General features: G+C 46.4%; 1 protein-coding gene across 1 annotated transcript in view; it reads left to right on the forward strand.

Annotated features, from left to right (window-relative positions):
• The window catches only part of LOC121535707 (protein APCDD1-like), an 86,954-nt gene extending 66,912 nt beyond the window's left edge, over positions 1–20,042 (forward strand). The window contains exons 2-7 of the mRNA XM_041842968.2: positions 3,235–3,421; positions 4,188–4,398; positions 4,676–4,843; positions 5,093–5,236; positions 18,275–18,596; positions 18,960–20,042. Of these exons, the coding sequence (XP_041698902.1) occupies positions 3,235–3,421; positions 4,188–4,398; positions 4,676–4,843; positions 5,093–5,236; positions 18,275–18,596; positions 18,960–19,417 (1,490 nt within the window). The 3' untranslated portion in view covers positions 19,418–20,042. The remainder of the gene's footprint in view (positions 1–3,234; positions 3,422–4,187; positions 4,399–4,675; positions 4,844–5,092; positions 5,237–18,274; positions 18,597–18,959) is intronic.
• Positions 20,043–23,165: the final 3,123 nt, after the last annotated feature.

Consider the following 23,165-nt stretch of genomic DNA (forward strand, 5'->3'; position numbering starts at 1 on the left):
GTTGGGGTGAGGGGTTTGTAACATATTGTCTCTGTTGTCTCCCATCAGGTTGGGGTGAGGGTTTGTAACATATTGTCTCTGTCTCCCATCAGGTTGGGGTGAGGGTTTGTAACATATTGTCTCTGTTGTCTCCCATCAGGTTGGGGTGAGGGTTTGTAACCTGTTGTCTCTGTTGTCTCCCATCAGGTTGGGGTGAGGGGTTTGTAACCTATTGTCTCTGTTGTCTCCTTCAGGTTGGGGTGAGGGTTTGTAACATATTGTCTCTGTCTCCCTCAGGTTGGGGTGAGGGGTTTGTAACATATTGTCTCTGTCTCCCATCAGGTTGGGGTGAGGGTTTGTAACCTGTTGTCTCTGTCTCCCATCAGGTTGGGGTGAGGGTTTGTAACCTGTTGTCTCTGTCTCCCATCAGGTTGGGGTGAGGGTTTGTAACCTGTTGTCTCTGTTGTCTCCCATCAGGTTGGGGTGAGGGTTTGTAACCTGTTGTCTCTGTCTCCCATCAGGTTGGGGTGAGGGTTTGTAACCTGTTGTCTCTGTCTCCCATCAGGTTGGGGTGAGGGTTTGTAACCTGTTGTCTCTGTTGTCTCCCATCAGGTTGGGGTGAGGGTTTGTAACCTGTTGTCTCTGTTGTCTCCCATCAGGTTGTGGTGAGGGTTTGTAACCTGTTGTCTCTGTTGTCTCCCATCAGGTTGGGGTGAGGGGTTTGTAACCTGTTGTCTCTGTTGTCTCCCATCAGGTTGGGGTGAGGGGTTTGTAACCTGTTGTCTCTGTTGTCTCCCATCAGGTTGGGGTGAGGGTTTGTAACCTGTTGTCTCTGTTGTCTCCCATCAGGTTGGGGTGAGGGTTTGTAACATATTGTCTCTGTTGTCTCCCATCAGGTTGGGGTGAGGGGTTTGTAACCTGTTGTCTCTGTTGTCTCCCATCAGGTTGGGGGTGAGGGTTTGTAACCTGTTGTCTCTGTTGTCTCCCTCAGGTTGGGGTGAGGGGTTTGTAACATATTGTCTCTGTTGTCTCCCATCAGGTTGGGGTGAGGGTTTGTAACCTGTTGTCTCTGTTGTCTCCCATCAGGTTGGGGTGAGGGGTTTGTAACCTATTGTCTCTGTTGTCTCCCTCAGGTTGGGGTGAGGATTTGTAACATATTGTCTCTGTCTCCCTCAGGTTGGGGTGAGGGTTTGTAACATATTGTCTCTGTCTCCCATCAGGTTGGGGTGAGGGTTTGTAACCTGTTGTCTCTGTCTCCCATCAGGTTAGGGTGAGGGTTTGTAACATATTGTCTCTGTCTCCCATCAGGTTGGGGTGAGGGGTTTGTAACATATTGTCTCTGTCTCCCATCAGGTTGGGGTGAGGGTTTGTAACCTGTTGTCTCTGTCTCCCATCAGGTTGGGGTGAGGGTTTGTAACCTGTTGTCTCTGTCTCCCATCAGGTTGGGGTGAGGGTTTGTAACCTGTTGTCTCTGTTGTCTCCCATCAGGTTGGGGTGAGGGTTTGTAACCTGTTGTCTCTGTCTCCCATCAGGTTGGGGTGAGGGTTTGTAACCTGTTGTCTCTGTCTCCCATCAGGTTGGGGTGAGGGTTTGTAACCTGTTGTCTCTGTTGTCTCCCATCAGGTTGGGGTGAGGGTTTGTAACCTGTTGTCTCTGTTGTCTCCCATCAGGTTGTGGTGAGGGTTTGTAACCTGTTGTCTCTGTTGTCTCCCATCAGGTTGGGGTGAGGGGTTTGTAACCTGTTGTCTCTGTTGTCTCCCATCAGGTTGGGGTGAGGGGTTTGTAACCTGTTGTCTCTGTTGTCTCCCATCAGGTTGGGGTGAGGGTTTGTAACCTGTTGTCTCTGTTGTCTCCCATCAGGTTGGGGTGAGGGTTTGTAACCTGTTGTCTCTGTTGTCTCCCATCAGGTTGGGGTGAGGGTTTGTAACATATTGTCTCTGTTGTCTCCCATCAGGTTGGGGTGAGGGGTTTGTAACCTGTTGTCTCTGTTGTCTCCCATCAGGTTGGGGTGAGGGTTTGTAACCTGTTGTCTCTGTTTTCTCCCTCAGGTTGGGGTGAGGGGTTTGTAACATATTGTCTCTGTTGTCTCCCATCAGGTTGGGGTGAGGGTTTGTAACCTGTTGTCTCTGTTGTCTCCCATCAGGTTGGGGTGAGGGTTTGTAACCTGTTGTCTCTGTTGTCTCCCATCAGGTTGGGGTGAGGGTTTGTAACATATTGTCTCTGTCTCCCATCAGGTTGGGGTGAGGGGTTTGTAACATATTGTCTCTGTCTCCCTCAGGTTGGGGTGAGGGTTTGTAACCTGTTGTCTCTGTTGTCTCCCATCAGGTTGGGGTGAGGGTTTGTAACATATTGTCTCTGTTGTCTCCCATCAGGTTGTGGTGAGGGTTTGTAACCTGTTGTCTCTGTTGTCTCCCATCAGGTTGGGGTGAGGGTTTGTAACATATTGTCTCTGTTGTCTCCCATCAGGTTGGGGTGAGGGTTTGTAACCTGTTGTCTCTGTTGTCTCCCATCAGGTTGGGGTGAGGGGTTTGTAACCTGTTGTCTCTGTTGTCTCCCATCAGGTTGGGGTGAGGGGTTTGTAACCTGTTGTCTCTGTTGTCTCCCATCAGGTTGGGGTGAGGGTTTGTAACCTGTTGTCTCTGTTGTCTCCCATCAGGTTGTGGTGAGGGTTTGTAACCTGTTGTCTCTGTTGTCTCCCATCAGGTTGGGGTGAGGGTTTGTAACCTGTTGTCTCTGTTGTCTCCCTCAGGTTGGGGTGAGGGTTTGTAACCTGTTGTCTCTGTTGTCTCCCATCAGGTTGGGGTGAGGGTTTGTAACCTGTTGTCTCTGTTGTCTCCCATCAGGTTGGGGTGAGGGTTTGTAACCTGTTGTCTCTGTTGTCTCCCATCAGGTTGGGGTGAGGGTTTGTAACATATTGTCTCTGTCTCCCTCAGGTTGGGGTGAGGGGTTTGTAACATATTGTCTCTGTCTCCCTCAGGTTGGGGTGAGGGTTTGTAACCTGTTGTCTCTGTTGTCTCCATCAGGTTGGGGTGAGGGTTTTGTAACCTGTTGTCTCTGTTGTCTCCCTCAGGTTGTGGTGAGGGTTTGTAACATATTGTCTCTGTTGTCTCCCATCAGGTTGGGGTGAGGGTTTGTAACCTGTTGTCTCCGTTGTCTCCCATCAGGTTGGGGTGAGGGGTTTGTAACCTGTTGTCTCTGTCTCCCTCAGGTTGGGGTGAGGGTTTGTAACCTGTTGTCTCCGTTGTCTCCCATTAGGTTGGGGTGAGGGGTCGCCCCTCCACTACTCAGAGGGCCGCTCCAACCGTCTGCTGTCCCTGGAGAAGATGTTTGGTCGTCCTGCTAAAGACTCCCAGTGTCACCACATGTTGAAACACCTCCACCACGGGGCCCGCATCACCATCCAGATGCCCCCCAACATAGAGGGGCACTGGGTCTCTACCAGGTACTTTAGTCCTAGCTCCAACCCTAACCCCACATGCTGAAACACCTCCCTCACGGGGCTAGGATCACCGTCCAGATGCCCTCGAACATAGAGGGGTACTGGGTCCACCAGGTACGCCTAACCCTAGCTCCAATCCTAACCTCAACGCAACAGAGTGACACTGGGGCCGGGATTCAATCAAAGGCGCATTGTAGACAAGCACGCTGCTCTTGACTTTTTAGGTAACTTATGGTTGAGCCGACATCGTAGCTTTTACATTTACATTTACATTGACGTCATTTAGCAGACGCTCTTATCCAGAGCCACTTACAAATTGGTGCATTCACCTTATGACAGCCAGTGGGACAACCACTTTACAATTTTTATTTTTATATATTTTTCTAATTTTAGAATTCTTTTATTTTTAGAGTATATTTTTAATTTTCATTTGTTTTATATATATATATATATATATATATATATATATATATATATATATATATATATATATATATATATCAACTATTTTTTTTGTGGGGGGTGAGGTGGGGGAGGGGGGGGTAGAAGGATTACTGTTACCGTGAATACGGAAAAATTGCCTGCCTGTAGTGCAGTGCTCAGTGCTGCAACACGCCTTTAAATGAATCCCGGCCTCCACCAGGTACGCTCTCTGGCTGGGGGGAGACACTCACAAATACAGTGTGTGAAAGAGTCAGTATGATGTTTACTTTGAGAAACCATGCAACTCAAACTCCCCTCCACATCCACCTCTCTCTCCGACGGCCAGCTGTGAGGTGCGTCCTGGCCCAGAGTTCCTGACGCGGTCGTACCGGTTCTTCCCCAACAACACGTTCCAGGCCAACCAGTTCTACTACGGGGACAACCACTGCACCAACCCCACCTACACCCTGGTAGTCCGGGGACGGCTGAGGCTTAGACAGGTCTCCTGGATCATCAGAGGAGGGACAGAGGCTGACTACCAGCTCCACCACACACAGGTAGTGTGTGTGTGTGTGTGTGTGTGTGTGTGTGTGTGTGTGTGTGTGTGTGTGTAGAAGCAGACTTCCAGCTGCACCCCACACACAGGTTTGGTTTACTTTCAATTGTAATAATAATGAGTCCATTAGGGGTAATATTCCTGGGTTCATACAAAACTAAATATACAATAGAAGCCAACATGACACATTCCAGTAAAACGTCTTACTCCTCAACTAGATGAATTTGCTAATGTCTTAAAGCCCAGGTCAGTCAGCGTGTGTTTATCCCACTACCCAGGTGGTCTGTCACAGTGCGGCCGTGGCCAAGGACCTGAGCCAGCGGTTCAACCAGAGCTGTCGCGGGAGTATTAAAGCGCCCTGGGAACCCAACATCAGCTATGAGCTGTGGAATGAGGAGGGCTGTGACCATTCCAGAGAAATCAACTTCTCCATGCACGAGCTACAGGTTAGTGAGGAGGGCTAGTCACCAGAGGGGTTGACGGTTCGAATCCCTTGCCCGACAGGAAAAAAATATTCAATGGACTGGCAACCAGAGGGTTGCTGGCATCGATATCAACCAGTAGCCCTTGAAACAAGGCACTGAAACCTGCACTGCGGCTTTCTGTTAGACATTAGTGTACGTTGGACCACAGAATAGAACACTTGTTGAATGATATGTCTATGCATTGGATAATAAACGTATTTCCTCTTGCAGCTGCTGCGTGTGGTGAAACAGTACCCTCATCATAACCTGGACCACCTGGTTGAAGAGCTGTTCCTGGGAGACATCCACACTGAGGTGGCCCAGAGGATGTACTATAGACCTTCTAGTTACCAGGCCGCGCTGCAGAGTGCCAAGGTCAGTCTGCTGCTCTGGACGTTGGGTGGGCCGAAAGGTTGGACAGATTTAAGACGTTAGGTTGAAGACTGTTCTAATGTTGTCTGTGTCTAGTTTAGATAGTAAAGCCTTCCTTCTCTGGGACCTGGTCACTTTCCTTCCTTTTTTATCAAAGTTATGACAACTTACTGCCTCCCAGAACATCCAGAACATACTGATACGATGACATACTGATATGACATACTGATACTATGACATACTGATACTATGACATACTGATACTATGACATACTGATACGTTGACATACTGATACTATGACATACTGATACTATGACATACTGATACTATGACATACTGATACTATGACATACTGATACTATGACATACTGATATGACATACTGATACGATGACATACTGATATGACATACTGATATGACATACTGATACGATGACATACTGATACTATGACATACTGATACTATGACATACTGATACGTTGACATACTGATACTATGACATACTGATACTATGACATACTGATATGACATACTGATACTATGACATACTGATACTATGACATACTGATACTATGACATACTGATACTATGACATACTGATACTATGACATACTGATACTATGACATACTGATACTATGACATACTGATATGACATACTGATACGATGACATACTGATACTATGACATACTGATACGATGACATACTGATACTATGACATACTGATACTATGACATACTGATATGACATACTGATACTATGACATACTGATACGATGACATACTGATATGACATACTGATACTATGACATACTGATACTATGACATACTGATACTATGACATACTGATACGTTGACATACTGATACTATGACATACTGATACTATGACATACTGATATGACATACTGATACGATGACATACTGATATGACATACTGATATGACATACTGATACGATGACATACTGATACTATGACATACTGATACTATGACATACTGATATGACATACTGATACGATGACATACTGATATGACATACTGATACGATGACATACTGATATGACATACTGATACTATGACATACTGATACTATGACATACTGATACGATGACATACTGATATGACATACTGATACGATGACATACTGATACGTTGACATACTGATATGACATACTGATACTATGACATACTGATACTATGACATACTGATACGTTGACATACTGATATGACATACTGATACGATGACATACTGATATGACATACTGATACGATGACATACTGATACTATGACATACTGATACTATGACATACTGATACGATGACATACTGATATGACATACTGATACGATGACATACTGATATGACATACTGATACGATGACATACTGATACTATGACATACTGATACTATGACATACTGATACGATGACATACTGATATGACATACTGATACGATGACATACTGATATGACATACTGATACTATGACATACTGATACTATGACATACTGATACGATGACATACTGATACTATGACATACTGATACTATGACATACTGATACTATGACATACTGATACTATGACATACTGATACTATGACATACTGATACTATGACATACTATGACATACTGATACTATGACATACTGATACTATGACATACTGATACTATGACATACTGATACTATGACATACTGATACGTTGACATACTATGACATACTGATACTATGACATACTGATACTATGACATACTATGACATACTGATACTATGACATACTGATACTATGACATACTGATACTATGACATACTGATACTATGACATACTGATACTATGACATACTGATACTATGACATACTGATACTATGACATACTGATACTATGACATACTGATACGATGACATACTGATATGACATACTGATACGATGACATACTGATATGACATACTGATACGATGACATACTGATACTATGACATACTGATACTATGACATACTGATACGATGACATACTGATATGACATACTGATACGATGACATACTGATATGACATACTGATACTATGACATACTGATACTATGACATACTGATACGATGACATACTGATATGACATACTGATACGATGACATACTGATACGTTGACATACTGATATGACATACTGATACTATGACATACTGATACTATGACATACTGATACGCTGACATACTGATATGACATACTGATACGATGACATACTGATATGACATACTGATACGATGACATACTGATACTATGACATACTGATACTATGACATACTGATACGATGACATACTGATATGACATACTGATACGATGACATACTGATATGACATACTGATACGATGACATACTGATACTATGACATACTGATACTATGACATACTGATACGATGACATACTGATATGACATACTGATACGATGACATACTGATATGACATACTGATACTATGACATACTGATACTATGACATACTGATACTATGACATACTGATACTATGACATACTGATACTATGACATACTGATACTATGACATACTGATACTATGACATACTGATACTATGACATACTGATACGATGACATACTGATATGACATACTGATACGATGACATACTGATATGACATACTGATACTATGACATACTGATACTATGACATACTGATACTATGACATACTGATACGATGACATACTGATATGACATACTGATACGATGACATACTGATATGACATACTGATACTATGACATACTGATACTATGACATACTGATACGATGACATACTGATATGACATACTGATACGATGACATACTGATACGTTGACATACTGATATGACATACTGATACTATGACATACTGATACTATGACATACTGATACGTTGACATACTGATATGACATACTGATACTATGACATACTGATATGACATACTGATACGTTGACATACTGATACTATGACATACTGATACTATGACATACTGATACGATGACATACTGATATGACATACTGATACGATGACATACTGATACTGACATACTGATACGATGACATACTGATACTATGACATACTGATACTATGACATACTGATACGATGACATACGATATGACATACTGATACGATGACATACTGATATGACATACTGATACTATGACATACTGATACTATGACATACTGATACGATGACATACTGATACTATGACATACTGATACTATGACATACTGATACTATGACATACTGATACTATGACATACTGATACTATGACATACTGATACTATGACATACTATGACATACTGATACTATGACATACTGATACGTTGACATACTGATACTATGACATACTGATACTATGACATACTGATACGTTGACATACTGATACTATGACATACTGATACTATGACATACTATGACATACTGATACTATGACATACTGATACTATGACATACTGATACGTTGACATACTGATATGACATACTGATACTATGACATACTGATACTATGACATACTATGACATACTGATACTATGACATACTGATACTATGACATACTGATACTATGACATACTGATACGATGACATACTGATATGACATACTGATACTATGACATACTGATACTATGACATACTGATACGTTGACATACTGATACTATGACATACTGATACTATGACATACTATGACATACTGATACTATGACATACTGATACTATGACATACTATGACATACTGATACTATGACATACTGATACGTTGACATACTGATACTATGACATACTGATACTATGACATACTATGACATACTGATACTATGACATACTGATACGTTGACATACTGATACTATGACATACTGATACGTTGACATACTGATACTATGACATACTGATACTATGACATACTGATACTATGACATACTATGACATACTGATACTATGACATACTGATACTATGACATACTGATATGTTGACATACTGATACTATGACATACTATGACATACTGATACTATGACATACTGATACGTTGACATACTGATACTATGACATACTGATACTATGACATACTATGACATACTGATACTATGACATACTGATACTATGACATACTATGACATACTGATACTATGACATACTGATACTATGACATACTGATACTATGACATACTATGACATACTGATACGTTGACATACTGATACTATGACATACTGATACTATGACATACTGATACTATGACATACTATGACATACTGATACTATGACATACTGATACTATGACATACTATGACATACTGATACTATGACATACTGATACGTTGACATACTGATACTATGACATACTGATACTATGACATACTGATACGTTGACATACTGATACTATGACATACTGATACGTTGACATACTGATACTATGACATACTGATACTATGACATACTATGACATACTGATACTATGACATACTGATACTATGACATACTGATATGTTGACATACTGATACTATGACATACTATGACATACTGATACTATGACATACTGATACGTTGACATACTGATACTATGACATACTGATACTATGACATACTATGACATACTGATACTATGACATACTGATACTATGACATACTATGACATACTGATACTATGACATACTGATACTATGACATACTGATACTATGACATACTATGACATACTGATACGTTGACATACTGATACTATGACATACTGATACTATGACATACTGATACTATGACATACTATGACATACTGATACTATGACATACTGATACTATGACATACTATGACATACTGATACTATGACATACTGATACGTTGACATACTGATACTATGACATACTGATACTATGACATACTATGACATACTGATACTATGACATACTGATACGTTGACATACTGATACTATGACACACTGATACTATGACATACTGATACTATGACATACTGATACTATGACATACTATGACATACTGATACTATGACATACTGATACTATGACATACTGATACTATGACATACTGATACTATGACATACTATGACATACTGATACTATGACATACTATGACATACTGATACGTTGACATACTGATACGTTGACATACTGATACCATGTACAGTTGTTTTCCACTTCTTTTAATATCAAGACCGAGCCATTTTAATTCCTGACCAATGCTCTTCGGGAGGACGTGATTTCCACTGCTTCTAGTTGAACAGCAGTCGTCCCGCTCCGTGAAACCTTATAGTCATGATGTTACACCCTTCAGAGATTAAACCCTGAGATCCTCTGTGAGTGGCCTTTCTAAACGAACATTACATCTGTACCACGCTGACCATGCTGACCCAGCTCCGTCCCAAATGGCACCCTAGGGGTCTCTGTAGCTCAATTGGTGGCATATTATTTATGGGCCCTGGTCAACAGTAGTGCAGTATGTAGGGTACAGGGTGCCATTTGGGACACACATAGTGCTTAGGGTGAGGAGCCCTGACAACACTATCTACACCGTGTTGTTCTAACGACCAGCGCTGCAGAGTTAAGCTCCTCAGGGCCAGAGAGGAGAGAAAACGGGGGAACGTGAAACCTGGGGAACATCCCAAATTGGCACCCTATTCCCTATATAGTGCACTACTTTTGGGCAAAAGCCTATGGGCCCTGATGAAAAGAAGTACACTGTATAGGGAATAGGGTTCCATTTGGAACGTGAAACCTGGTAGTGATCAACATGTGGCATTCCTAGAATTTGGAATCATGCAGCCTTTATGAATAATTCCGGACCGAATATTCCAGCTCTGATTTCATGCTTGCCTTCCACATCAGAAGAGATGCACAGTTTCCACCCCTGTACATTTCTCTCCGTCCCCGCTCACTCCTTTTTCTGTGTCTCTCTCTTTTGACCCCGCAGTAGTTCCAGTATATCTTATATACCATAATTAAAGCACACTAGCAGCATTCGCATCTTCCATGAGCTCTAATCAAATACAGCCAGCTTGGGGTCATCAAAACCATTTCCCTTGTTCAATGGTTCACCAGCTATTCAGGCATTCTATTCAGGCATTCTAATCAGGCATTCTAATCAGGCATTCTTTAGCTGTGGCCAGTAGACAAGTGATAACTCAGTGAAAAGTTTCTAAATGATCAACATACGATAGCTAGTGGATAGTATCTAGAAGTGAAACAGCTCTACACATGCAGACTATCCTTTTAGAAAACACCATCTCTCTCTGTACCCTGAGGATTACAGTGGATAGTAACACCATCTCTCTTTGTACCCTGAGGATTACAGTGGATAGTATGTTGAAGTGAACCTGGGTCTCCGACGTGCCACAAGGCTTTGTTAGCCAGCTGAGCTAAATCCCAGATAATATATTTATGTGAAATAGCTTTAGACATGCCCTCAGCTCAGTCCCACCAGTTAACTTACAATCATCAACCGTCTTTTATTTTATATAAAACACCAGTTACAACCATCAGCTCACTACCCAGCCCATCCAGTGATGTTTTAATGGTTTCTTCTTTAGGATGTTTTATTGCTATGGTGACTATCCAATCCATTCATGTTCAGTGGTTATAGTTGGGGCTGGTGACAGTCCAGAGGGTTGGCAATGCCAGCCTGTTAGTCTGTGGTTATTGGGCGGACCTCATTTAGTGACGCAATAAGAGCGAGGCAGCAGACAGTTAATACCCATTTATAAATGTTTCTCTCCATCATTTCCTACTTTCTCAATGCTGTCCAGATAAAGCTTCTTTTTTTTACCCCCATATGTGGAGTTGTGGTGCTCAATAGGGATTAAACACCATAATGGAGAACCAGGGTGGTGGGGGGTACTGGAGGACCAGGGTGGTGGGGGGTACTGGAGGACCAGGGTGGTGGGGGGGGTACTGGAGGACCAGGGTGGTGGGGGTACTGGAGGACCAGGGTGGTGGGGGGTACTGGAGGACCAGGGTGTTGGGGGTACTGGAGGACCAGGGTGGTGGGGGGGTACTGGAGGACCAGGGTGGTGGGGGGTACTGGAGGACCAGGGTGGTGGGGGGTACTGGAGGACCAGGGTGGTGGGGGTACTGGAGGGTACTGGAGGACCAGGGTGGTGGGGGTACTGGAGGACCAGGGTGGTGGGGGGTACTGGAGGACCAGGGTGGTGGGGGGTACTGGAGGACCAGGGTGGTGGGGGGGTACTGGAGGACCAGGGTGGTGGGGGTACTGGAGGACCAGGGTGTTGGGGGGTACTGGAGGGTACTGGAGGACCAGGGTGGTGGGGGTACTGGAGGGTACTGGAGGACCAGGGTGGTGGGGGGGGGTACTGGAGGGTACTGGAGGACCAGGGTGTTGGGGGGTACTGGAGGACCAGGGTGGTGGGGGGGTACTGGAGGACCAGGGTGGTGGGGGTACTGGAGGACCAGGGTGGTGGGGGGTACTGGAGGGTACTGGAGGACCAGGGTGTTGGGGGGTACTGGAGGACCAGGGTGGTGGGGGGTACTGGAGGACCAGGGTGGTGGGGGGTACTGGAGGACCAGGGTGTTGAGGGGTACTGGAGGACCAGGGTGGTGGGGGGGGTACTGGAGGACCAGGGTGGTGGGGGGTACTGGAGGACCAGGGTGGTGGGGGGTACTGGAGGACCAGGGTGGTGGGGGGTACTGGAGGACCAGGGTGGTGGGGGTACTGGAGGACCAGGGTGGTGGGGGGTACTGGAGGACCAGGGTGGTGGGGGTACTGGAGGACCAGGGTGGTGGGGGGTACTGGAGGACCAGGGTGGTGGGGGGTACTGGAGGACCAGGGTGGTGGGGGGTACTGGAGGACCAGGGTGGTGGGGGGTACTGGAGGACCAGGGTGGTGGGGGTACTGGAGGACCAGGGTGGTGGGGGTACTGGAGGACCAGGGTGGTGGGGGGGTACTGGAGGACCAGGGTGGTGGGGGGTACTGGAGGACCAGGGTGGTGGGGGGGTACTGGAGGACCAGGGTGGTGGGGGGTACTGGAGGACCAGGGTGTTGGGGGGTACTGGAGGACCAGGGTGGTGGGGGTACTGGAGGACCAGGGTGGTGGGGGGTACTGGAGGACCAGGGTGTTGGGGGGTACTGGAGGACCAGGGTGGTGGGGGTACTGGAGGACCAGGGTGGTGGGGGGGTACTGGAGGACCAGGGTGTTGGGGGGGGTACTGGAGGACCAGGGTGGTGGGGGGGGTACTGGAGGACCAGGGTGTTGGGGGGGTACTGGAGGACCAGGGTGTTGGGGGTACTGGAGGACCAGGGTGTTGGGGGTACTGGAGGACCAGGGTGGTGGGGGGTACTGGAGGACCAGGGTGGTGGGGGGGTACTGGAGGACCAGGGTGGTGGGGGTACTGGAGGACCAGGGTGGTGGGGGTACTGGAGGACCAGGGTGGTGGGGGGTACTGGAGGACCAGGGTGGTGGGGGTACTGGAGGACCAGGGTGTTGGGGGGTACTGGAGGACCAGGGTGGTGGGGGGTACTGGAGGACCAGGGTGTTGGGGGTACTGGAGGACCAGGGTGTTGGGGGGTACTGGAGGACCAGGGTGGTGGGGGGGGTACTGGAGGACCAGGGTGGTGGGGGGTACTGGAGGACCAGGGTGGTGGGGGTACTGGAGGACCAGGGTGGTGGGGGGTACTGGAGGACCAGGGTGGTGGGGGGTACTGGAGGACCAGGGTGGTGGGGGGTACTGGAGGACCAGGGTGGTGGGGTACCACAATGGGACATGAATGTCATTAATTGTTTACATATGTATTATTCCAATCATACACAAGTACCCAGTAAAAGCATTTTTAAGACAAATAGTAACTTTTAGGACAACGTATCAGGCTGTTGGCCGAGATGGGGTAGAGAGGGAGGCTGTTGGCCAAGATGGGGGAGAGGGGGAGGCTGTTGGCTGAGATGGGGGAGAGAGGGAGGCTGTTGGCCGAGATGGGGGAGAGAGGGAGGCTTTTGGCCAAAATGGGGGAGAGAGGGAGGCTTTTGGCTGAGATGGGGGAGAGAGGGAGGCTGTTGGCCGAGATGGGGGAGAGAGGGAGGCTGTTGGCCGAGAGAGGGAGGCTTTTGGCTGAGATGGGGGAGAGAGGGAGGCTGTTGGCCGAGAAGGAGGAGAGAGGGAGGCTGTTGGCCAAGATTGGGGAGAGAGGGAGGCTTTTGGCTGAGATGGGGGAGAGGGGGAGGCTGTTGGCTGAGATGGGGGAGAGAGGGAGGCTGTTGGTTGAGATGGAGTAGAGAGGGAGGCTGTTGGCCGAGATGGGGGAGAGAGGGAGGCTGTTGGCCGAGATGGGGGAGAGAGGGAGGCTGTTGGCCGAGATGGGGGAGAGAGGGAGGCTGTTGGCAGAGGGGGAGAGAGGGAGGCTGTTGGCTGAGATGTGAGAGAGAGGGAGGCTCTCTCTGTAACCTTGGTCTTCTCTCTCTGTCTCATTGTCTTCTTTGTCTCTAACCCCTCACTCTTAAATGCTAATTGTGCTGTACTGGATACATTTACTCTTAAATCTCACACTATCATAATGTTGATTTACAGTAAAATGTAAGACTGCTCCTAAATTGTAATACTTAAAACAGAAATTATATTCTCTCTCCCTTAAGGGTTTCCTCTACGTAATAGAAATATGTTAAATAACAGAATGTGAATCTAATCAGCCCTGTTTGGCCGGGGTTCAATCTGCACCACAGTGTTCCCGTGTCAGTGGAGACCACATTCACGGTAAACGCTGCATGTCGGCTCCACTATAGCGTGGATCTCCTGTGGTACGGATTTAATCTAGGCTTAATCCATAAGGTTCTATAAATCAAATGTGTTCTCCTGTCTAGTCAAGGGATTACAGAACTGCAGTTTTCTATTCTGAAGAGAATGTCATCCTGTGTCGCTTTAGGGACTTGACTAAGCGAACGAGACATGGCATGTAATAAAAATTGATAGAGGGCCTTGTTTTCCTTCGACAATAAGTCCCTATACAGCTTTTCTCAGAATGAGGAGCATAAACCCAGCTGGAGGACTGGGCTGTATTTCTGCAGTGAACCCAGCTGGAGGACTGGGCTGTATTTCTGCAGTGAACCCAGCTGGAGGACTGGGCTGTATTTCTCCAGTTAACCCAGCTGGAGGACTGGCTTTATTTCTCCAGTTAACCCAGCTGGAGGACTGGGCTGCATTTTTCCAGTTAACCCAGCTGGAGGACTGGGCTGTATTTCTGCAGTGAACCCAGCTGGAGGACTGGGCTGTATTTCTCCAGTTAACCCAGCTGGAGGACTGGGCTGTATTTCTGCAGTGAACCCAGCTGGAGGACTGGGCTGCATTTCTGCAGTGAACCCAGCTGGAGGACTGGGCTGTATTTCTCCAGTTAACCCAGCTGGAGGACTGGGCTGTATTTCTGCAGTGAACCCAGCTGGAGGACTGGGCTGTATTTCTGCAGTGACCCAGCTGGAGGACTGGGCTGTATTTCTGCAGTGAACCCAGCTGGAGGACTGGGCTGTATTTCTGCAGTGAACCCAGCTGGAGGACTGGGCTGTATTTCTGCAGTGAACCCAGCTGGAGGACTGGGCTGTATTTCTGCAGTGAACCCAGCTGGAGGACTGGGCTGTATTTCTGCACTGAACCCAGCTGGAGGACTGGGCTGTATTTCTGCACTGAACCCAGCTGGAGGACTGGGCTGTATTTCTGCAGTGAACCCAGCTGGAGGACTGGGCTGTATTTCTGCAGTGAACCCAGCTGGAGGACTGGGCTGTATTTCTGCAGTGAACCCAGCTGGAGGACTGGGCTGTATTTCTGCAGTGAACCCAGCTGGAGGACTTGGCTGTATTTCTGCACTGAACCCAGCTGGAGGACTGGGCTGTATTTCTGCACTGAACCCAGCTGGAGGACTGGGCTGTATTTCTGCAGTGAACCCAGCTGGAGGACTGGGCTGTATTTCTGCAGTGAACCCAGCTGGAGGACTGGGCTGTATTTCTGCAGTGAACCCAGCTGGAGGACTGGGCTGTATTTCTGCAGTGAACCCAGCTGGAGGACTGGGCTGTATTTCTGCACTGAACCCAGCTGGAGGACTGGGCTGTATTTCTGCAGTTAACCCAGCTGGAGGACTGGGCTGTATTTCTGCACTGAACCCAGCTGGAGGACTGGGCTGTATTTCTGCACTGAACCCAGCTGGAGGACTGGGCTGTATTTCTGCAGTGAACCCAGCTGGAGGACTGGGCTGTATTTCTGCAGTTAACCCAGCTGGAGGACTGGGCTGTATTTCTGCACTGAACCCAGCTGGAGGACTGGGCTGTATTTCTGCAGTGAACCCAGCTGGAGGACTGGGCTGTATTTCTGCAGTGAACCCAGCTGGAGGACTGAGCTGTATTTCTGCACTGAACCCAGCTGGAGGACTGGGCTGCATTTCTGCACTGAACCCAGCTGGAGGACTGGGCTGTATTTATGCAGTGAACCCAGCTGGAGGACTGGGATGTATTTCTGCACTGTACCCAGCTGGAGGACTGGGCTGTATTTCTGCACTGAACCCAGCTGGAGGACTGGGCTGTATTTCTGCACTGAACCCAGCTGGAGGACTGGGCTGTATTTCTCCAGTTAACCCAGCTGGAGGACTGGGATGTATTTCTCCAGTTAACCCAGCTGGAGGACTGGGCTGTATTTCTGCACTGAACCCAGCTGGAGGACTGGGCTGTATTTCTCCAGTTAACCCAGCTGGAGGACTGGGCTGTATTTCTGCACTGAACCCAGCTGGAGGACTGGGCTGTATTTCTGCAGTGAACCCAGCTGGAGGACTGGGCTGTATTTCTGCACTGAACCCAGCTGAAGGACTGGGCTGTATTTCTGCAGTGAACCCAGCTGGAGGACTGGGCTGTATTTCCGCAGTGAACCCAGCTGGAGGACTGGGCTGTATTTCCGCAGTGAACCCAGCTGGAGGACTGGGATGTATTTCCGCAGTGAACCCAGCTGGATGACTGGGCTGTATTTCTCCAGTTAACCCAGCTGGAGGACTGGGCTGTATTTCTCCAGTTAACCCAGCTGGAGGACTGGGCTGTATTTCTCCAGTTAACCCAGCTGGAGGACTGGGCTGTATTTCTCCAGTTAACCCAGCTGGAGGACTGGGCTGTATTTCTCCAGTTAACCCAGCTGGAGGACTGGGCTGTATTTCTCCAGTTAACCCAGCTGGAGGACTGGGCTGTATTTCTGCAGTCGTTTTTTCCTTCTTGTGTTTTTTTTCCCCTCTGTCTGTCCATGTGTCTGTTCCAGTACATGATGTGATCACCCTGAGAAACACTGATTGATTCTTTCTGAAGGAAATAGTTTTCCTGTAAATCCCAAAGTACAGCAATAGTCGTTAAATTACAGTACTTAAACGATTATTATTGGTATCTGACATTACAGTAATGTACATGATAGATGTGCTCGAGATGTGTAGTAGGGCATAATCCTGTCTAATAGAGGGACAATAGAAAGGGAATATCTCTCATCATTGATCATGCTGGTCCTCCGTAGCTCAGCTGGTAGAGCATGGCGCTTGTAACGCCAGGGTAGTGGGTTCGATCCCCGGGAACACCCATACGTAAAAATGTATGCACGCATGACTGTAAGTCGCTTTGGATAAAAGCGTCTGCTAAATGGCATATTATATTATGCTTGACGTTCTTCCACAGAGACATTTAATGACAAGGCAAAAACAAATCCTGAGTATGAAATGATCCTGAGTATCATATTGTGTGATTTGTTTTTGGACCAACTGAAGAATGCCATTTCCTGCACATGCTTTTTTATCCCTGAGTATCCATACATTCCATTCCAGATTGACATTTGAAATTATACATTTTCAGTTTATCTCCAAGTGCCGTGTTAAAGGGGCATTGTACCCTAGAATCTAAGTTTGTCAGATGTTTTCATACCTTAAATGTAGTCTTCAACTCTCCAACTCTTCTATTAATTTCTCTCCTCCTCCAAAACCATGACCACATTTGAGCTGAAACGATCTCCGTAAAACCTGAATATTTCCCTCCTAAATCTTTTAAAATGTATTTCTCTCCTCCTCCAGAACCATGACAACGGCTGCATCGCTTGTCGTATCATCTACCGGTCAGATGAGTTCCGCCCTCCCATCCTGGCGCCGCGGGCGGACATGACAGTGGGGCTGTATGGCCAATGGGTGAGCCAGGGCTGCGAGGTCCGCCCTGAGGTCCTCTTCCTGACCCGTCACTTCATCTTCCATGACAACAACCAGACCTGGGAGGGTCACTACTACCACTACTCTGACCCCGTCTGCAAACACCCCTCCTTCAGTATCTACGCTAGAGGGAGGTACAGCCGAGGGACGCGTTCAACCAGAGTTATGGGAGGCACGGAGTTCGTCTTCGAAGGTAAAGGTCCAAGGTTGATTTTTCAACTCTGTTGAGATTGAATTGTGAGCTGTGTGGTTGAGATGAAAAGAGAGGGATGGTTACAAATGTGTGTATTTCAGATTACATTGATCACTCTCTCTCCCTCTCTCTCCCTCTCTCCCTCTCTCTCCCTCTCTCTCTCTCTCTCCCTCTCTCTCTCCCCCTCTCCCTCTCTCTCTCTCTCCTCTCTCTCTCTCTCTCCCTCCCTCTCTCTCTCTCCCTCTCTCTCTCTCTCTCTCTCTCTCTCCCTCTCCCCCTCTCTCCCTCTCTCTCCCTCTGTCCCTCTCTCCGTCTCTCCCTCTGTCCATCTGTCACCCTCTCCCCCCCTCCCTCCCCCTTCAGTGAACCACATGCGTGTGACACCCATGGACCTCGCCACCACCTCCCTCCTCAACGTGTTCAACGGTAACGAGTGTGGCACCCATGGTTCCTGGGAGGTCGGAGTTGAACAGGACGTCACCCTGACCAATGGCTGCGTGGCGTTGGGGATACGCCTGCCCCACACAGAGTACGAGCTGTTCCGGATGGAGCAGGACGCCCACGGACGACACCTCCTCTACAACGGACAGAGACCCTCCGACGGGTCCAGCCCCGACCGGCCGGACAAACGAGCGACCTCGTACCAGATGCCCCTGGTCCAGTGTTCCGCTAGCAGCCGGAGGTCAGAGGTCATGGGAGGGGAAGATGAGGACCATCCCCTGAGGCTGAGTAATGGTGGAACAAGAATGACGTGGAACCAGAACCGGAAGGATGCTGTTGTGGTTCTGACCGCGCTGGTTCTGTTGTCTGGGTTTTCATAGTTAAAGAACAGACCTACTGAAACGGTCTGGGTTTTTGTACATAGAGACACTGACTGACAAGAGGAATTCTAGTGTGTAGAACTGTGGACTCTAATCTGACTCTACCCTGAGGGAAAGGAGACTGCTAGTTGCCTTTGACGCACTTGAACTTTTGAAATCTATTTTTTTTGCCTCTTTTAAAACGCGATGGAAGCGTTTTTAAAAGACAAGGTGGAGAGAGGAGAGCGAGTGGAGACTAGTTCCTTTGATGCATCTGTTGCTTTGAACTTACCACAGAGGTGACATCACAATAACTGCTCTTTAGTAAAGTGCAAATGGAGAACTATAATTATTATTATTATTATTATAGAACTATAGATGTTTATCTACGGCTGCATCCATTTCAGACACACCCTTTATGTATCCACACAGACAGGAGATTATGTTTTATACAACATACCTTAACAAAATATCAAGTTTCTTCTTGGTACTACAAATAGATTAAATAAGATGCGTTATTTTCAACAATGAAATATAAAGATCGCAAAGAACGTTTGCTCTCATGTACACCCTACAGGGTCCCCTGTAGCTCAGTTGGTAGAGCGTGGCGCTTGCAACGCCAGGGTTGTGGGTTCGTTTCCCACGGGGGGCCAGTATGAAAAACGTATGCACTCACTAACTGTAAGTCGCTCTGGATACGAGCGTCTGCTAAATGACTAAAATGTAAAAAATGTAAATGTACGGATTCAGGGTTTAAAAGGGAAATACATTATCAGTACAATATGACTACTGATAATGACAACCTACATTATCACAGACTACCGTGACCATATGCTACTGACTCGACTCCTCAACCTAATACCAAAAAATGTTTTCGCGTTAAATGACACTTTTTTGTTGTCTAATCTACCCCGTAACTAAACACCAAACACTTCCTGGTACAGGTCCCGGAGTTACGCCACGTTTAGAAATCAGGACACGCTCTTCTTTGTCTTCGTTTGATGTTTAACAGATATCTCTGCTCTGATCTAGCCTGAGAACCCTCTCAGTTAACAGATATCTCTGCTCTGATCTAGCCTGAGAACCCTCTCAGTTAACAGATATCTCTGCTCTGATCTATGTATGAAAAATGTATGCGCTCACTAACTGTAAGTCGCTCTGGCTAAGAGCTAAATGACTAAAATGTAAATGTAAATCTAGCCTGAGAACCATCTCATATGCAATGGGTGTAGGTGCCCTAAAACAACATGTATAACTGGCTATATATATATATATATATAACAATTAAAGATTTGAAACTGTACACTGGTTATTATGGACTCTTTATTTTGTAAGGACAAACTATACTAATTGCAAACAGGGGTGGGGGAAGAGGTGAAGGGGATACCTAGTCAGTTGCACAACTGAATGCATTCAACTGAAATGTGTCTTCCCCATTTAACCCAACCCCTCTGAATCAGAGAGGTGCGTAGGGGGGGCTGCCTTAATCGACGTCATCAGTGCCCGGGGAGCAGTTGTTGTTGAGGGTTAACTGCCTTGCGCAAGGGCAGAACGGCAGATTTTTCCACCTTGCCGGCTCGGGTGTCCGAACCAGCGACCTTTCCGTTATTGGCCCAAAGCTCTCAGCCGCTGTTGGTTTTTACTCAAGCATTTCTAAGACAAACAAAAGAAAATCAAAACCCAGGAGAAAACAGTTGGAAATAAGATGTTTCAATAGAACAGAGGTAATGAAGAAACATGAATAAGCACTTGAATTGCTTTTAAATTGAAGGGTGTATTTTATAGCGCCATGGACAATACTTTGTAGTGAATTTCCATGAATATAAATAAAAAACAAAAAAAGGTCAACAGCTAATTATTGCTGGATATCCAAGGATATACTGTAACCTTGTACGGTACCTGGACTTCTGTTGTATAATCAAGCCAACTTCATAAAATACGATATATTAATTAAAATAATAATTATTAAAAAATAATTAATTAATATTAACTTTAATTTTTTCTCCATATTGTTTTCAAACACTTTTCGCAGAAATAAATAAATACATGTAAATATAAGTTAATGGATAGTGTGTTTCCTTTTTACCTCAAAGAATAAAAATCTGTCACTAGGTCTTGGGTTGGGGGGTCATGGGGTGGTTTGCATGGAAACATTTGACCTTTTTGAGAATGATATGTTTTTCTTTTTTATGATCGTGTTTTAAGATCTACTACCTGAAGAGATGTTTTGAAGTGTGGGGAGGTTGAGTAACACAAGTAAAAAGGAGCATGGAATGGACTCTACCTACATGTGGATTTATCCTACTGCTTTCACCAACACATGTATGAGGGTTAAATTGCCTACTCTAATAACATTGTTTTTAGTTATACGACAAAAAAGAAAAAAAGTGATACCTTAGCGGGATTTTGTTCCAGACAAGCAGTAAGACGCCTGATTGTACTAATCAACTGCTAATAGTCCAGACCAGGGCTCTCCAACCCCGTTCCTGGAGAGACACCCTCCCGTAGGTTTTATTTCCAACCCTGTTCCTGGAGAGACACCCTCCTGTAGGTTTTATTTCCAACCCCGTTCCTGGAGAGACACCCTCCCGTAGGTTAACACCAACCCCGTTCCTGGAGAGACACCCTCCTGTAGGTTAACTCCAACCCCGTTCCTGGAGAGACTCCCTCCCGTAGGTTTTAATTCCAACCCCGTTCCTGGAGACACCCTCCTGTAGGTTAACTCCAACCCCTGTTCCTGGAGAGACACCCTCCTGTAGGTTAACTCCAACCCCGTTCCTGGAGACACCCTCCTGTAGGTTTTATTTCCAACCCCGTTCCTGGAGAGACACCCTCCTGTAGGTTTTATTTCCAACCCCGTTCCTGGAGAGATACCCTCCTGTAGGTTAACTCCAACCCCGTTCCTGGAGAGACACCCTCCTGTAGGTTAACTCCAACCCTGTTCCTGGAGAGATACCCTCCTGTAGGTTAACTCCAACCCTGTTCCTGGAGAGACACCCTCCTGTAGGTTTTATTTCCAACCCCGTTCCTGGAGAGACACCCTCCTGTAGGTTTTATTTCCAACCCCGTTCCTGGAGAGACACCCTCCTGTAGGTTTTATTTCCAACCCCGTTCCTGGAGAGACACCCTCCCGTAGGTTAACTCCAACCCTGTTCCTGGAGAGATACCCTCCTGTAGGTTAACTCCAACCCTGTTCCTGGAGAGATACCCTCCTGTAGGTTTTAATTCTAACCCCGTTCCTGGAGAGACACCCTCCTGTAGGTTAACTCCAACCCCGTTCCTGGAGAGACACCCTCCTGTAGGTTTTATTTCCAACCCCGTTCCTGGAGAGACACCCTCCTGTAGGTTAACTCCAACCCCGTTCCTGGAGAGACACCCTCCTGTAGGTTTTATTTCCAACCCCGTTCCTGGAGAGACACCCTCCTGTAGGTTAACTCCAACCCCGTTCCTGGAGAGACACCCTCCTGTAGGTTTTATTTCCAACCCCGTTCCTGGAGAGACACCCTCCTGTAGGTTAACTCCAACTCCGTTCCTGGAGAGATACCCTCCTGTAGGTTTTAATTCCAACCCTGTTCTTTGAGAGATACCCTCCTGTAGGTTAATTCCAACCCTGTTCCTGGAGAGATACCCTTCTGTAGGTTTTAATTCCAACCCTGTTCCTGGAGAGACACCCTCCTGTAGGTTAACTCCAACCCTGTTCCTGGAGAGACACCCTCCTGTAGGTTAACTCCAACCCTGTTCCTGGAGAGATACCCTCCTGTAGGTTAAC

This window comes from Coregonus clupeaformis, chromosome 21 (assembly GCF_020615455.1).
Source record: "Coregonus clupeaformis isolate EN_2021a chromosome 21, ASM2061545v1, whole genome shotgun sequence".
Classification (NCBI taxonomy): Eukaryota; Metazoa; Chordata; class Actinopteri; order Salmoniformes; family Salmonidae; genus Coregonus; species Coregonus clupeaformis.